The following is a 19,117-nucleotide window of genomic DNA, read 5'->3' on the forward strand; positions in this document are numbered from 1 at the left end:
TATGGACGCTCGAGACCACCAGGAACGTTTTAAGAGAACGAGTGGTTCATAACGGCCCTTTAAGTCCTCAAAAATGAGGGTGAAAATAATCAGGAAAGGTAAAATCCTCAAAAATGAGGATGAAAATAATCAGCAATGGTAAAAACAAAAAATCCAGTAACAATTGTTGCCCTATTGATACCCACCCCCTTCGTTTTCACTGGAGATGATGAAAGGACGACAAAAAAACCTCTGAATCACTTGGGCGGAACGCGATAATGACGGTTGAGTATTTTATTTTTTATTTCCCACTATTTCTCAGGCTCTTTGTATGTTATTTTTTTTTTACGGTCATTCGGCCCGAGACAGCAAAAAACATCGAATGGTCGCGGGAATTTTGAGGCGTCGCCGTGAGAGTCAGACAAAATAATTTCACGCGACGAATTGATCCTCCTTCTGAGCCACCTATTTCTCATCACTCCCCGAATTATTTTCCTTCCTGGCATTCTCAAATACTCGAACAGTTTGAATTCCAGATTACTGGTAAAAAACCTCAGAATGCCGGATATGTTATTCAATAAGACAAAAACAAGGAGGAAAATGTGGAATTAAATTTTACGAAGGTTGTGAAGCAATAAATAAATACATGATGTTCGGTTGGGTGAGTTGAAGGGTTTATGGGCGAAGGGAGGAAGTGGACAAAAAAGTTGCAGACCCGGTTGTCGGTCGGGTCGACGCCAATTTCACTGAAGATTGCACCGAGATTCACTTCTCGCCGGAAGTTGATGCGAGTTTTTTCCATGTTTAATACACTTTTTCCTGGTTTAATGCATTCTGTATTAATGAACAACGATTTCCTTGGGTTCTCTTGGTGAGATGTTTCGGGGGAATGGAGGTGTGGCAGGAAGGTTCTCCTCTTTCTCAGACTCACCGACAGGCCCAACAGCTTCAATCTAACACAATGCAACGACTTTAGCTTGAAGTGAGTGCAATCTAGCTGTATTCTAATCCCACCACTCCCTTTTACAGTTGTATCACCTCACCTCGACCTCTACATTTCCCTCCCTCTCACTCAACCCAGGGTAATATCTGATAGAATATCGTGGGAATGGTACTTTTTTTTTTCAACACCAAATTAGATATTGACAAGTTGTTTTCACATTTTAACAAAATAACAGCAATTTTCGTTTGCCAGAAGAGCTCATAGTGTACGTGACGGTTTTATGTGGGATTCACCTCTGTACGTGGCTCAAACCGCAGAATCGCTTTTGCTCATAGCGTTAACCAGACTTCCTACACAAGAGTTTTATGTTTCTCACATCTCGCATTTCCGTGTCGTTTCATCTTCATTTTTTTTCTCTTTGGTGTTGTAACATAACATTCTTTGTCATTCACCTACTCCAATGGGTCAGAAAAATTCTTATCAGACAAATATTTTTCCACCCAAGTTTTTCAGCCTCGGGTTTTTTTTTTTGCGCCCCACGGGTTGTTATATTTCTTACTAGTCCGGAAGTATGCTATTAGCTGGATCTTGTCTAGTGCTCCGATCTCCAGGCATTTAATTACCTGAGTTTTTTCCTTCTCTTTTCCTTTTCCATCAACAGGTAGACGGTTATGGAGAGACCACGTGTGTGCGGCACGCGTGTTTATTCATATTTCTTGTGAGGATTCTTTGATTTGAGTTGATTTATATTTTTCACCTCTCGGTGGATTAGTTTCATTTCACTGACGACGAAATTTTTATAGTAATTTGATCGTCAACGTCAATCAACTAGTGGTTCACTCAAAAAACTATTTTTTACATATCAATATTTGAATAAATTTCATGAGAAATTAAAAAATAATTTGGGACCAATTGATAGTGCCGTGTTTGCACGTTTCTCATTATTACAAAACTCAGTTTTCTTCACTCGTCACGCTTTCTCGGTGCACACATCACCATTCGCATCCCGAAGAACTCGGCAATTATTTAATAATTCGCTGATGAATGAAAGTGCATCAAGTAAAGTGCCGGGAGCCAATACAATTCATCCATTAGACACTTACCCAGTGCGCCCCTGAGTTCGACGTCCTCCTGAGTGTAAACCGGGTAAACCCTCATCCTTGCTACTTAGGTAGTCTTTATTGTTTTACAGCTAGCCGTAATTGGTGTAATCAAGGGGTACGCAGAGTCAGGTCATGCGATTTGTGTTCTACGCATTCACATTTTGTCTTCATATTTTTTTTTCTTGAAGGAAACTCGAAGATAACAATCTAGATTCCCCCCTTTTTTCAGAGGACGACTCCAATTATCCAATCAACTTTTCCAGTTTTTTCTGGGGGATCATTACCTTCACTCTTTCCTTCAAATTTTTTTACTTCGTTCGGTGTAATAATTTAGGTATCTAGGTGGGAAATTAGAGATTGGGCCTTAAATCTCTTTGATGTTGTGATGATTGCGGTAGGATAATTGTGAGGGGAATCTAAGGGCCTGGCTAATGAATTTCAAATGTGAGGAGTCATTCGAAAATTCTGTTGAAGTTGACTGAATGATCAGTTGATAATCATTGACGAGAGATATCCAATGGTCGTTGGTATTTAATTGCTCAATTAACCCTTTACGAATGGCGCCAATCGTTGATAGAGGGTTGGGTGCGCTCAGCACGACTGGAATTTGATGATTTTCAATAAATGGAAAATTGCCAAGTAACTAATTGGATCCACAGTATTCCGGTTTTCAACTCTGTTTTTATTCTCGTTAAATCGTTACTCGTAAATTAAGTAAGTATTAATTTTGTGTCTTGATGGCGACTTATTGCGAGGAAATAATTTTTAGTGTATCTAAATGAAACTGAATTAATTAACTTTAAAATTGAGCCATCACAGACTTTAAAATTCCTTTCAAAGTTATGATCGTCCACAGATTAATGCGAAATATGCGCGAATATATTTCCAGTCAATATTCGAATCAATTCAGGGGATAATTCATAAATGAAAGTTATCCATTGCATTAGAATCCGCATTTACACTATTGAAATTTATGAAATGATTCAGTTCCGCTCAACTAATGATGTAAAAAACATAAACCAATTTATCCACTGGTTGGAGAGTCTCATTTTTATGATAAATGACTCGGCAAAAAGTAACCTCGAGTTTGTCCTTTCCGTTCATCCATAACTTTTATCCTCTCCTTTGTACACCCTCGGCATCTCCCCGAGGATGCGCCATATGGTCCATGGCATGGTATACCTCTCGCTCTTCGGCGCTTCATTCTGCCTAATGACGGGATGAACCGTTGTGCCGGGATACCACATTCGCCACAGTATACGGGTAATACTCCCTCTTTTATTAAAAATTTTCATTCTCCTTCTCGTCGTCAAAATGAAATACAACAATTTTCAGACACCAAAGAGACTAAAAAATATTGAACTGTCATTCCTGAATATTGAACTTTTATAATAGGACAATCATTTCTTTGCATTTTGAGTGTGGAGTGTAATTTTCGGATACTCTTTCTGCAAAAATGTCCTCTTAAGGCATTTCGAAAAACCAACTTCCTGGACAAAATTGAATATTACAGGTTCCAGTATATCCCAACAATTTTCATCACCGGAAGTTCATTGGGACAGGTTCAATCAACAGCACCTTCCCCCCTCCGTCCCATCGTTATAGTTACAGAAACCTTGGTAAACCGAAATTTAATATCTTGAGTATAATTTTGGGAAGCCGGTCTCGCCGAGTTTATGCCCACTTAAATGTTTTTTCCCCAAAAAATCCAGTAATGAACCGCGGCAACGGCTGAACCCAACGATGAGGATGAAGTTTTGACCGATACATACACAACGCCGAAGCAACAATGTAGTAAAGCCAAAATGTTACCGGATGATGCTGCGGTCCGTTATCGGGTGAGACTTCCTCTCGCTCCCCGGGTTCAACATCACCGCATTATTCCAATCATCCGAAATTGCCGATTTAATATGAAAGGTATAATCGATGGACCAATAAAAAAATGAAAACGATTGGTTGCGTCCGGTGCGTCCACTATGCCTTCGATAAACAGTCATCGATCGATTATTCGATGTATCGAAATGGCAATGGGATGTGTCGAAATTGATTGGATTATTTTGCAACATCATCTCTCTTCTCTCCACAACTTACTCTCATTTGTTTTCACATTCATTCAATGTCAATTATCTCAATTTGAAATTCTCATCAACTGCCATATGAACTCGAGAAACAAGTTTTTGCAGTCGATTAGAGTGTGTTTAGAAGGACGAGAATGTCGATGCATTATGGATGCGCCAAAGGGGGAGGGCATCTCGCGTAGAGTCAATTAGGCTGTGTGCGGCTGCACCTGTTACCGCGAGTTCTCTCTTTCCACCGCCATTCGTCCGCCTCTTTTACCTTCATCTTTCTTCATTTCTTTTTCCTCTCCAACTTTTTACCTTCTTACTTATTTCATTTTGCTCGGTGAAAAAAAAAATAGAGGCTCCTTTTTTTTTTGCGCTTCCTGTTCTCGTCTTGGCTTACCCACCGCGACGCTTTCTTTAGTTCTTCTGGGCCTTCTTCTTCACTCCCGTCTCGTCTTACTGGGATTTCTCGCGTTATGTGATGAGCAAGGAGATCCCTTTCCCTCGGCTCGTTAAGTTCGTCGGTGGTCTCAGTTCATAAGCTTATAACTTTGTATTCAAATAAAAATCTGGAGAATGTTGATTTCACAAATATTTTCAATAGTTCAATTTTTTAGTTTAATTGATCTGTTGTGCTAACAATTGTTGAAGCGAGATATTTCGTCGCATTGTCTTTCCCAGAAATAATTAATGTATATTCCAAGATTTTCAATAAAATAAACTCAATGGAACCGAGCTCCTTATTTGCACAGTTGTCGGTTGTCACCAACTTCAAAAATAAATCAGTCCATCCGACATTACCGCGAATTGGGGCGCATTTATTTCGCTCTTTGATGGGCACCAAATTTTACTTCCAATCTAAAAATAATTTCCTCAACTTCCGGTGGCGAAAACAAACGTGTTTGTATTTTTACATTTTTTTATTATTTCTGATGATTTCATGAATGAACAGAAATCAGTTGGCAACGTAAGGATAACGTGAAGGTGCAGATTCAGCGGAAAATTTTTCGTTAAACGAGTGAAAAAATGCACGCATTTCCGGTGGATTTATTTTTCAATGAATGATACGGGCTAGTAGCGCTTGTGCCCATCAAGCTATTTCACTCGAGTCGAGAATATTCAACCAGGAATTAAACACATCGTACCCTCTTCTTTTCTCTTGTCAAGCACTCGGTTTGCCACCTCGTTGCTTTCCTTTTCTCATTAACGCTATTAACGCTCAAGTGATGCGCTTTGCTTGAGAGTATGTGGTGAGACACGGTGGGCCTTAACGAGCTACACGCGAAACGCAACTGGAAGAGTGAAACGCACCATAGATGCGAAATAACTATTCGATGCTATCGGAGGTATTATGTGAATCACCGGATATCCGGTTTAAGATCGAACGGTTACCGATTTCTTTTGCGGGATTGATATCACTTATAGAAGTATATGTTGGGTAATCCTGCGGGAGATATTATTGCACCTAATCATCCGGACGGAGGAAAATCAATGCCAGGGGAGATGCATGGAAGTGTCCATAGATTAAGATTAACTTATTTATTGAATCGTGATTGAAAATTTCTGAATTGTCGCTCGTACCAGTGTCAAAGACGTAAAATTCGTTGATAAAAAAAAAAGTCTCCCTCATGACGATAATAACCCAACACCTATCAAATTTAACAATAGACCTTCACCAGTCCCCGTCATATGCGAGAGTCCCCCGACATCTCGCACATGTTCCCGAATAATCGCTCCTCAAAATTCACCGCATCACACAGTCGAGTGAATGTCTCGACGTCTGGATAATTTGCACAAAGCTAATCGTCCTTAACTCTCCTACGGTATTATCTATCGTCGACTACCTATACCTCCTCTCTCCTCCGTTGATATTTACTTTCCGCTGCATCAAACGCCACCGGCGGTAATAGGTGCATATGGACATTCAGAGGAGTGGCATGGGAAAATGTGCAAGTGGGTTAGGCGATGTCAGACTGCTGGTGTTATCGTTGCACCACGCCAACAGTTTCTCTTTTCAGTTCAGCATAAAATACACGCGACTTCTTCTCAGCGCGCAAATTGTTCCTCTCTCCTATCTCACATTTATTTTTCTCTTTCGTCTTGAATTGAACGTTGTATTCATTTGCGTGGAGAGGACTATGGTGCAGATACGTAGGAACAGAGAAGGTTAAAGTACGCAGATACACTCGGAGATAAGGTCGGCTTGTGACTGGGTAAAAGTGGATGGTAAAAACTTATATGGTACCGGCAGCATAGGTAATATGTGCGTGCGCCCATTGTTACGTCTCGGGGCCTTATCCCCTATTCTACTGGCTGCGTGTTTTGTAACTATGCGTGATTCAAGCTGATATGATTCTCATATCACACTCGCAATTTGTCATTCACTTCGTCATCAATTTCAGTCCGATTCTATACGGATGGAAATTTATAAGAAAAATTGTCGCCCTGGTGCGTAAAATAGTGCCGACACGGAGAGAAAAATTCTTGAAAAATTACGCGCCTGTTTTGTAATCAGGAACTTTCAGTAACTTTCAGGAAAAAGTATGGAATGGTCAGGGAAATAATGCGTAACTGCATGTGCCGTAATTTTTACTGAATACTGTTTTGTACGTAATTTTTCCCCCAACTTTTCATGGAAATACCCGAACAATAATTAAATTATTGCACCTATCAAACGCGTGAACAATCATTCTCTTTAAATTTTATTTACAACAACCGACGTAACCAAGAAATGAATAATTATCTCCCTAGAAAGTTATACTCCATTCCCCTGAACAATTGATAGGGGTACCTCCCATTACCATAAAAATAAAAATGAATAAAAATTACCAATGAAATACTTGAGATACGACATTGCGTGCAGCGTGGAGTTACCTTGTGCTCACATATGTGTTATTCGTTTCCCAAGATGAACGATCAGTGGTGCCTCTTCTGCCTCATACCTAAATGTATACGCAAGTCGAGCGGTCGTGACTGCATATTACTGGGCATATAGGGCCCCCGGGCGCCGCCCGCCTCCGTCCGTGTGCGTCTGGGTAACATGCTCCGCTTCGATGCCAGTATACATCCTCTGGGATAAATTAACATTCCGTTGTGAATCGCACGTTAATAAGCTTCTCGTTTGATTTTCGCGAGAGCGCCGGTTTGAATCAATGCAAGATTGTCATTGGCATTTTTTGATATTTCTACTTGATTCGGGTTTCGCCGAGATAAGCCGTTAGCAGACCGGCAGGACGTAATGAGTCAACCCGTGTCATTTTGTTAATTATAGAAATATCACGATAGAAGGTGATGCGAGATTGATCACAGATCCGTGTATGCGCGAGTGCTATGCAATTATGGAATAAATTAATATATTGTCAGCACTCGATGGAAAAACATTTTGTCTGTATTAAGATGAGTTGACTTAAATTACATATCGGGGACCTCAAGCTGATGGTCCCCTCAAGGTTGACATTATTACTTGAATTAATGATCAACTATTCATTCCCCATTCCACCCCCCAACCCCTCTGCACTCCATTCGCCGTTGGCCGAGGAAAAAGCTCATCGTGAGGAAAAAGCCTTTGGCCATTTAAAAGTACTTATGTAAATCTTAGAAAAATAATTAATAATTGTTAGGGTCTAACGTTTTATATGATTCCACTAAAATCCCAGATGAAATAAAATGTAGAAATTTGTCATCAAAGCCAGCATCACGCCATTGCATCAAGTTGTAAAATAAACCAAAAAAGGCAATTGAAATCAATAATTTATACCGTTTTTTTATTATTTTATTATATCGCAATGAGGATCCCTGGCGCGGATGCCTCGGGAGCGCGACGTGGAACGGACCAGTGGGTAGTCCCACGTATGCCTAGATAAAGATAGTCTGGGTGGACACAGTAAGAGGGAACCCCAATGTCAGATGTCCACTGTGCAGTTGTTCAAATTTATACCCTCGAGAGAAGTAAAAAGAATTACCCGGACAGTGAGGAAAAAGGGGTGATCCGATATGCCGGTATAATCGCACTCATCCCACGTTTTTTTTTCTCCTCCTCCCAGCACCTTTTTCTCCTATTTGTTTGGGGGTCTGATAAAAGCACTCGCATAAGATGTGTAATTGGGCATTCGATTTCATCCCGTCCAGGTTGATATCCGACTCTGGCTTATGCCGAGATACGTAAAACCTGTCGGAGCAGGCTGAAGCAGGCATTCCTGTGGATTATAACAAACTTCCGGTCGTACCTCTTAGGTGCCTTTTTTTTTTTTCAACTTCTTCTTCGACTTGGCGCAATCCGTTGGTCATTGTTGCGTTGCCAACGGAGTGCGACGACCTGGCAACCTCGATACATACTCTTCTTCACCGGCGCACGCCTCATTTCCCAAAGGAAGAGATTGCGAGAGGCTGTTTTTCAATCAGGCGAACATTATACGCATCATAAACATTCTATTAGATTTTTATTCCTGAGTGAGGGTGAGGGCTCATTTATCATGGGCATATGATGGGATAAATCAGATTGAAATTTCAAAGCATCCGCAGAAGTTCATTCCCGGTGTATAGTCATCTGTATCATGGCCTGGCTATTTTTCTGCGGTTCGGGAATGTTATACGGAATTCAAGGGAAGGGGAGTTTTACGGGTAACAGATTATCTCCGGATGGCTACTACGTTTTTTGCTCTTGATATTTAGATTATGCAGAGTGGCGGAGGATAGGAGATAAATATCGGAACGATGGATATGACGGCTTTATGGTTTGCCGGTTCTATCAAATTGGTATTGGCGAAAGGTTGTTGTTATAATGTATCTCAGGAAAGATTTAATTTTTTTGGAGAGGATAGTGATGATTGATTTAAATGCGGTTTTCTAGTTGGAGTCAGGAGAAATGTGCACTGGTAATTAATTAAACGCCTGAATATCTACCTCTTCGAAATTGAAATTTTGTTGGCCTCCCAATACATCTCCATTATATTTGGAATGCATGATGTTCACCGAAAATTTGTTAGATAACAAAATTCATCACACTTCGAATTACGTACTTCCCATTTTTCTGTCGACGATAGAGATCTCCACCCACAGTTTCCGTGAAAGATTTTAATATTCAACAGATGATCTTACAATATTTCTCGCAACGCCAGCCTCTTCCGATTTCCAGAATGAAACGTAAAGGACGATAAATGTTGAGAGTCATTTTCTATGTGAGTAACTACTCAATATTTAACCGCACGCCAACCGAAATTTCGATGGCAAAAAGAAAACAGGATGACAAGGCCCTCCACCACTGGCTACTAAATTGTATTCATTCAGATTTCAAAGATTCAATCTCAGTGTGTTGTCCTTTTATGTAAAAAAAAATGCGACTGAAAAGAATGTTAGTCCCATGACATTTTTATTCAGACCTCCCATTTTGTCTCTTGGAATGCGCGCCTATTAAATAGAACCCCTTTTCCTCTCCTCAATTACTTGTGCCACGTTGTCTCGTGCCTCACACATCTACCGATTACACGTGGGGAGTTGTTCTGGTATGCAACACCTGGGCCCCATGCACAGATGGACTCGCACACGATTTGATCGCGTGGTTATACGTCATATTTCTTCTCCCAGCCTTTCATTTTCAAGTAATCATCCAGGGCCCCGAACCACTCCACATTTTTTCCCTCTTTCACCTCCCCAAATTCTTCAATTTTTCTGTTCTCCAAAATTTCATACCACCAATTCGTCCAATTCTGTTCGGACGATGGGTATCTAGATGATTCTGAGAATAATGAGTTGTTCTTTTTCCGGAAGGTTTGACATTTCGGAAGAATGACGAGGATTGAATACATTATTATCCCGGAGAGGCTACCTCAGCAGGCAATACGTGTGACGAATTGAATGACGGGGATAAACATTATATACGGTAGGTAGTGCATCAAGCCGAGTCGAGTCGAGTCGCATTTGCTCCATTATTGTCCCAGGATCAAGAAGCATGAAAATAAAGGAAATCTTGTCTCTCCGGCAATAGCTCGTGCCACGCACTTCTCCGATTTAACGTGGGTTGTGAGGAAGGGTTGGAAGGGGGAAGAGGTAAGCAATACGCCAAGTAAAGTAAGGGAAGTAACGAGTAATAGGTTAAATAAAAGCTTCAGTAGGCGAATCCCTGATTTACGTGGCACGCGATCGACTCGCTCCACGAATCACCATATCTATTTGCCTCTGACTTCCAATTTTTATGACTCCATTTTTTTTTATCGTCACACTGAAATTGTTCGGTGAATTTCTCTTTGGCGAGTTAAAAATGAGAAAGGGATTGTAATTCATGGGAGACGTTCGTGAGAGTACGAAAGGGTGCTATTTTCAGATAACAGGAATTTTGTAAAAATTGAGAAAGCTTGTGGCCTTGGTAACATAATGTGGAACATCTGTCGATCCGCTTGGTTAGTGATTATTATTATATTTTTTATGGTGAGTTTATGTTCGAAGTGAACAATGTTTTGTGTCACCATGGTACTGGGTTTGAGTGGCTGCGGGCTTGATGACATTTTTTTTTTTTTGAATGGAGGAAAGGGTGGAGCAAGTTGTGAGGCTGATGAAGTTGCACCTGGTCTTGTTCAAGAGTATGGAGGATGAATGTTTATGGCGGATTTAATGTTTACCATGAAAAAACAATCAGAAGAGTAATTCAACGACAGTTTTATGGTGGAAATGAAAAATGTTATCTAACGCTGGTGAGAACAATTAATTTTCATGGGGAGTTTAGTAGTTGTTTTCGAGATAGGAGTTGAATTACTTTTTGAAAGAAAATACCAGGAAATGTGCACTTTTTCAGCTGCAAACCTTACTTACTTCCCCCTCCCCTCGCCCATCTTTTTATTTATATTTTTAATTCTTATAATAAAAAAATCAAGAGGAAGAAAGTTTAGTGGAGAGAAAAAAAATCTGGAGAACAAAGATTATAATTCATCTTAACTAGCAGCTGGTCCTCCAGACAACCTTTGAAGAAAGAACTCACTCAGCAAAAATGTTAATGCAATTGGCTGAGCTACACATAATACCCTTGAGTGACTCCACGCGGTTTTCGAACTCTGAATGAATACCGTAAGGTAAAAAAAATTTAATGAATCGAAATGAAAGAAATAAGAGTGAGACGGAAGCAGCAGTGGTGCCTCGCGTGTCGGGTTTCAATCAGTTCTCAAGCCATTATTGTATTACGCAGATACAAATTTCGTGATTAATTCTCCGATAAGGAACATTCCACTTTAAACTGATAAAATAATGCCTCATTTTTTCGAAGAAAGTGTCATCTGTTTAAACTTTGACGCCTGAATTATTGTGAACTCGAGCAATAGAAAATTGTCAAAAATCCGGTGACCAGATCTTCAAGTAATTATGTGTTCAGGGGCTTTCTATGATACTTCCATAAATAATATCTTGAGCAGCATGAATTTCATTCCATAAGGGTAATAAACGAATTCGTGCACTTGCTGCCGTGATCACGAGACAACTGATATCGATTGGGTTCTCCAGGAGATGAGAATGAGGGAGAGCTTGACACTGGGGAGCGATTCAGTGTCCCCTTTTTCGAGAGGGGGACCCAAATAAATGTATTAAAGTTTCATACTCGGCTGGTCTCCGGCTTTCCTCTCGCCATTTATTTCGCAGGGGTTGTGAAAACGCTCCGAGAAGACGGGGATTTACTCTGAATAAATGGAAAGTGGAATTGTTTCAGTTTTTAATTAAGAACTGTTGAAATTTCTATTTAATGATAAAAATGGAAATAATGATCAGACATTAATTCCTTCAGAAATGTCCTTTCTGAGCAAGAAGAGCATCTGAATATTCAATTTTGTCAGTTCAAATCCGAGAAAATTCGGAAATTCTCGCCTTTCTACTCCCCAAAAACCTAAAAATTCCTCTCTTAAAACGATTTCAATGTTGTTGATCTTAAATCGACTACTAAACAATCAATGGAATGCCATTTTCTCCCATCAGTGGATAAAAATCTGAACGTTCGATTGGGAATGACAGGTCTAGACACCGAACGATTGGTAACTTCCTCCTGTTGGTGTTACCCATGGACAAAATGAAGAACCGCGGGAACGTGAGAATGGGGGACCCGGACGGCTTCCGAGGTAGAATCACGAAGCCTTTAAATTTCGAATGGAACAAAGACCAAAGTGGCGAGGAAAGGCCGTCGACGAGTGAGGGAACACAGTGAGGTGGGATCTGGCATAATACACCTCCTCTCCTTGGCTATTATCTAACCGCAGGGATTGTATATCCACGTGAGTTTTTGTGAGACACTCGCACGATGGGAATGTCACCAAAACTATTTACGCAATTCAAAATCATGAGAAATCATGATTTTTTCACCAGCCAACTTCCCCATTTCGGAATCCAATTCTCTCGTGTTAAATTACTTTGTCATCTGCAGTGGTTCCCTTGCTACCTTAACCTTAATTAACATTGAAATCATAAACGGGGAACATAGATTGCGTTACGTACCGAATTAATCCCACCCAGCAATTAATCAATTCCGCAAGATTAGCTGGAATTATTCGCTAAACCGACGATTCCTCGATAGAATCTTCAGCAAATAAAACTGCACCTCCCGATTTACCTCACTCAACAGTCTTGCAATAAATTGCCGTGACCTCCATAGACTTCCTCAGAATAAAATAATAACAAAGATAACAATAAAAATTCCCCTCCATTGAATGTACCACCTCCACTTCCCCGTATTACTACACCTAATGCAATAATCCTGTCAACGATCGGTAACTCGAACGGCCTCACACTTCAGCCGGTTCATCTGTCGAATAATCAGTCCTCATTTATCGCCAAGCGCGTTGTGACAAGATGAGAGAAATTTGCGTCACCCAACAAGTTATGACTCACATCATAGGCACGACGACAAACGCCCAAAAGGAGCCATTCCCACTCCCGTAATAAAGCCCAATCCTGTTCATAATTTTTTCTTCGTTTATTTTCCCATCGCTGGAAAAAAAATTTGCATAAACAAAGACTCGTTATATAGTTCCCGGGCTATTCCAAAGGGGAGTGTGTTTTTATTTTCATTAATTTCTTTGTAGAGCTGAGAGCCAATGGAAGAGAGAACTGGAGTTAACGCAGGGCTGGTTATATACCATACACATATGCCTGAGCGGCATTTGCATAGGAATTCCGATCGACCCACGCGACTCCACTCTATAGATATAGTAATCCCTTGTAATGCATCATTCTCCATTTTTCCTCGAAATATCATCTCCGTATTATTTATTTGATTTTTTAAACTCATCCGCTACTATAGGTGCAATTTTAACGACAATGATTGATGAATTCGCGTGTCAGGCAATCACACTTGTAACTCCCGAACACTCCGTGAAAGTTGATGTTTAATCCCTCCGTAGCTGTGCAAATGATACACGTGACCCACGCAGTTGCACGCACGGGGACAAGTTCATGATCAATCCACAGCACAATTTGCCATCATTGACTTTGCTCAATTGGATTCCTCCGGGGTCGTGAGGAGGTAAAATTACCGGTTCAGTTTGACTGATAGGCAGACTTTTTTTCATTTTGACATGGGCTATTGCGACTCTGTTTTATCATTTTTTTACTCTTCATTTTCATGTTGCACGCTAGCGGTGGCATGGGTACATCTATTTTCGACACGCGACGCTTAAACTTTCCTTTCATCGTTCGTTTCAACCTCACGGCAGCTGAGCTTATCCTTGTGACTTTTTAGAAGCAATAGAAGATAGTGAAGAACAAGAGTTACTCCCAACTTCGATTTTTTTGTGTATCTCCTTTGTTTCCCCCAGTTTAATTGTGCAAACTCCACAAGTTCATAAAACCAGTTTGAACATTTATAAAAAAAATCAACAATGGTGGAAACAATATTATATTCGCCATCCGGTGGTGGGCACGGGATGCATCCCATATTCATAAAAAAAAAACCGGAACCGGGTGGGATACCAGGATGAGTCGATATCAAGGTGAGATGAGGAAAAAAGGCTTCCTGTAATTCGAGAGTGGTAACATCTGTCAGAGCATTTAATATCAAAATGTGTAAACTCCAATATTTCCTCTATATTTCTCCTGGGATCGATAAATGGCCGTAGGCGGCATTTATTTACCGCAATAACGTTTTTAATGCAGTCGAAGGGGTCAGGAGGTGGCGCGTGGCGCATCTGTCCTCTTACCATAATCAATCGATGCGATCCCACCGGTCCACCGATCATATTCCGTCCTATCATAACTCAATATATTTTCTTTGAGCTATTATTGTCTCCCCCAAAACGACGTGGAGATTATTTTTATGCTTTCATCGCATTATTCGAAATTCCTCTTTATCGTTTGTCCTGTGAGCTCAACTGATTGAAAGCATTAATCATCGGTAGCGATTTGCGGTGAATCAAAGGGTGGTGTGATAAAAATTGCAATTTCTAGGGGGGCAGGAATTCTATCAATGTCGGGTGTTATTAACGTGAGCGATGGAGTGCACGAGCTGGTGAAAGCTGGACCAAAACCCATCAATCTGGTAGTCGAAAATATTATAGTTAACACTTGAAACTGTCTACTTGCAGTTCTATCGCGTGAATATTCTACTGAACTATAGCTGCTATCAAGAAGTAAATATGCCACTTTAATTCAGTAAATGAAGACGTATATAACTGATGAATATTGTTTGAGTATCCCACAACATTACCTCAATCACAGGTAATCTTTATTGTATCCTTATCAGCCCCTGAGTAAATGATGCTAATCCTACATCGTGTGAAAGAACTTCTGATCATAATTGATTTATGTTTTTGCTAAAACGGTTAACTTGTGAAGCGTTGATTGATAGTAAATTAACTTTGATGAACTTGGCATACCAAAGAATATCTAGATAGAAAAATTTCTCGAAAAAGAAAAAATTACTCTCATTACTTATTGTCGAAAAAATATCTATAAAAGGTGTGCGAAATTTAGACAGTCGCTTTGGCTGGTGTATTCATTTGAAATATTTATAATATAAATATTTGAGTGCCGGCATTGCATAGACGTAGTTGAAAGATTATTTTTAAATTCTCAAAGCACATGAATCATTAAAAGAACCTCCCACTCGAATAAATCCCCTAAACCCCAAAGTTGTTTGACGTTCCCAAAACTGATGCATCACAACAAAGGCCCAACTCCCCTCCCATAAATACATCTTCAAAAATAAATTCTGAAGTGCATTTGTGATTTTAGAGTCAAGTGGACAGTGAGTAGGATCAGAAATGTTTTTAATTCATCCCACTTTTCCCCTCCTTACCATCAATGCCAAATGGACGACTATTTCCGTCCGATTTTGTTCGAGTATCGATACAATATTTTTTATGGAAATTAAACAAGGGATCTCTCTCACAAAAATTCCCTTTGAAAAATAAAGAAGAAAAAAAACTAGTTGGATGTTTCAACATCCGTAAGCGGCCCCTGGTCCTGAGAATTATGGGGGCAAAAAATTGTGCGGCTTCTTTCGATATAGCCGTAATACGCAGCCTCGTTGTTTGTGGTTGTGGTGCGGTGGGTGAAAATCGAGTCGAAACTGGTCGCTTTTACGTCTCTCCGAAGCCGCTGGAGCAAAGATTTGCCGCGTGAATAGAACAGAAAGCCCCCTCCCCCCTTCAAAAAAAAACAAGGCTTACGGAGACGTTGGGAATTTTGCGATGCAAAAAATTACGATAATGGTAATTAATCAAGGACAAGGGGGATGCTGATGAGAGGACTAAGCATGATAAATTACCCAGGGAAAATTTTATCATGACGAGGACAATTTTGTTCTGAAAAAAAGTAATTAGGTGCTGTGATTGTGATCAAGAACTCATTAAGCGAGAGAAGAAGGACATTACGAGAAATTTTCGTTACTTGGAGGACCTAAACCGCCGCGTCAAGGTAATATGACATTGTGCTCATTGATAGCAAAGTCATCGGGTGAATAGTCTCCTGGGGAAGTTCTAATTTAATCGCCAGGTGACTAAGACGATTACTCATCAGAGGAGGAAAAACCTTAGTGATTATCACGTACATCGTGTGAATGAATTATTGTCTTAAGAAATAGATTTTTAATCACTGATTCAACGCATTTCGTAACTTGCAATTTTCCCGGAGGAAATTTATTTTTAGGCGTTGTCAAGTTATGGACAATGACTTCATGATAGCTCTTGATGACTACAAGACTGATTATTCTAATTATTCTAGCATTCAGTATCCTTTGAAATTATTTCAGGTTTCCCTTCGATAGTTCAGAGTGGGTAACAAAAATATAAAGAAATTGTGAGCCGAGAATTTGAGTTTAGAATTTTTTTTCCTAAAAATGATGCTAAAGAGACAATTGCCAATAAAATATCGGTTAAGCCAATGCCAAATTAAAAAAAAAATCGTTCTCCTATCGAAAACAGGAGGGGCCCACCGAATAATTCACAAATGTTATCTTTGCCCATTTTTTGAAACATTTCCATCAGTTGATGTGTAAATACCCCGATAAGAAAATTAGCATGACATTAAACTCGGTTCCTATATAAATTGAATGAGAACACTTGATTCACAACTAAATTTTGAAACATTCAGAGATTTCACGTGTCAGCAGTGTCACCCCATGCTATCTCCGTCTCATTTCCGTTTTTTATCGTTTGGATGTACGTACCTGCTGTGAACTGTGTAAGAGACACGTTCCACAGGTGTGCATGAACAATATCTTTTATTTTTATACTATTCTCAGAGGTTATTGGACTCTACGAGTATCAAACTACTACATTCGTCATTTTCCTGCAACTCCCAAAAATGGCTCAAACGACTTGCGCGGGGAATATTGTGTTCGGGGGGTAAAAGAGGTTCGATGGAATTTTCATTCAAGAAACGTAGAATGCACAAGTAGTAGTAAAAATTTTCGACAAAAGCTTTCAAGAGATTTGTTGCCTTTTTTCATCCCTTTTCTTCTTCTTTGGGACACGAAAAAGAGGCAAAGCAGTTTTTCTAGACATCTTTCGGAATCCCTCGACCATGGGATTACATACTTTGGTGGATGCATTCGTATGCAGGGTCGTTTCTCATTGTTATTTCGACGACAATAAATACCCAGGAGGTCTTTGCCACCAGCTTCATTTTTTCTTTTTTCAATTTTTACAATCTAAACTGGAAAAATGCATTTGCCGAGAAAACGTTGGTCGGTTCTAAATGGCGTTTAAACTCAGTTTTCGTTTTTCGATTTATCTCGTTTTGGAGATCACAGGGGTTTTGGAAACTCGGGGAATATTGCACTGCGTGGGGGCTTGCGTTCAACCAGACAGGTAGAATACACACCTACCACGACGGTGAGGTCGTAATACTCGGTATTGACTCGTGCAGACAGATCGTGAACGCTCAATGGAATGTCCAATGACCACTTTTTTCTTTCTCCATTCATTCTTCATATCTACACGAACGTATTTCCTCTAATATTTCAATTATGAATTCTCGTGGAAACATTTTTAAAGGCAAGATCTGATGCAATTAACGCACTGGGAATTTCTGGCAAATGATACAGTGAGAAAAAAAAATTGTTTGCTAAATACATTGACTTGCCGCTAGTAAATCTGTATCAACGTTTCCATGAGACATGCTGATGTCGAGTAAATTTTTTTGTCTCAATGAAGTTAAGCTAAAATAAAGACTATCTAGAAAGCATGTGGCCACTTGAATGAATAGCCGAGACAATAATGCTCCAAACATGTATTATCCTGACAACGATAAAATTCGATTCCTGGGAAAGTAATAGTGGCGATGGAATTTGAACTTTGGTAATATATTCGAAAATACGATAGATAAACATAAGCTGTTTGATGAATGCCGGAAACATCCCTCCACCATTGCTTCGGCGTCTTTTGTAATTTTGATAATCTCAACTCTATGTTTTACACTCCTATCGCAACTATTTACCAAGCACAAATTTTCCAGATAATCCTCCTCCTTATCACATGCGATAACAAGCGTTTAAAGTACGAATATTTAAGCTAAGCGAAAGTGACTTGTTTACTTACTCTGACTGCCGGCAGCGAAACCAAAGATTATCAAAAACATGAACATCATCTTCGGCAGCATAACGAAACTGCGTCTGGCACAATCTTAATCTTGATGAACAATCCAATTGCTGACTGGTTCACGTCAAAAACTCACTTCATTCCAATCACACACTTTTTAAATTAATTATTTTGAAAAAGTTGACGAATTTGGAAATTGCTGATTTCCACAGGCCCCAAAAATTGTCTCGTCTTGTTTCATTCACCGTATGATACGAAGGGAAATGAAATTTGGCCTCACAATTCACTTGAATAAGACACGGAATTGTGACTCTGCCGTTGTGTTTTTTATGCAGCAACGTGAAACGGAGCGTGCAGCCACTTTCCACCGTGTGCCTTCTGTACTGTTTGGTTCTTCTCCACCCCGTGTACCAAGTGTGTATCAAGTAGCTCTGGCTGTAAGTACCGTTGTCGCGTCTCACTTGGATCGTTCTAACGAAACGCTTCAATTTTTCGTATTCAAATATTCAAGAAATATTTAAATAATCATAAATGTTAGTGAAATCCTACAGTCCCATTTCACAATTGATTAAGTACAATCATTTCGCTGATCCGTTGGTATTGATTAGCAGGAGGGTAATTGGGGGGGAACTGTCAGTTCGTGATTGTCACACCGAGACACGTACCACCTGCGAATTGTTAATCCGCACGCACCACCGGCCTGCGAGCGAATGCCGATGATAAAACCTCAATGAATCCAGACAGGGTGAGAGATTCTCTGTATTGTGGTAGCCGGAGTATCCCCCACTCTTGAAAAAACGTGCACGCGGTCGCCTCATCACTGGCGCACGTCTCTCCCCACCCTGGATGAGTCTGGGGGCGGGGTGAACAGCCGATGAACGTTAGACGAAGGGTGAGATATGTTGAAGTTGCCAGTGGAGCAGGTTCACGGTTCTTCTGGCGATGGATGGTAACGTAGACGGCCCCGGCTGCTACCTACATCAGAAAAAGTAGACATTGGAATTCACGAAATAATCATTACCTGTC

The 19,117-nt window shown here is 40.2% G+C and overlaps 1 protein-coding gene across 2 annotated transcripts in view; it reads right to left on the bottom strand.

The window, feature by feature from the left end:
* The window catches only part of LOC135159751 (uncharacterized), a 29,758-nt gene extending 10,948 nt beyond the window's left edge, over window positions 1-18,810 (bottom strand). For both annotated transcript variants that reach the window (XM_064115765.1, XM_064115764.1), the window contains exon 1: window positions 18,092-18,810. In XM_064115765.1, the coding sequence (XP_063971835.1) occupies window positions 18,092-18,152 (61 nt within the window). In that variant the 5' untranslated portion in view covers window positions 18,153-18,810. The remainder of the gene's footprint in view (window positions 1-18,091) is intronic.
* Between the last annotated feature and the right edge of the window lie 307 nt (window positions 18,811-19,117).

Source organism: Diachasmimorpha longicaudata, chromosome 2, assembly GCF_034640455.1.
Source record: "Diachasmimorpha longicaudata isolate KC_UGA_2023 chromosome 2, iyDiaLong2, whole genome shotgun sequence".
NCBI lineage: Eukaryota > Metazoa > Arthropoda > Insecta > Hymenoptera > Braconidae > Diachasmimorpha > Diachasmimorpha longicaudata.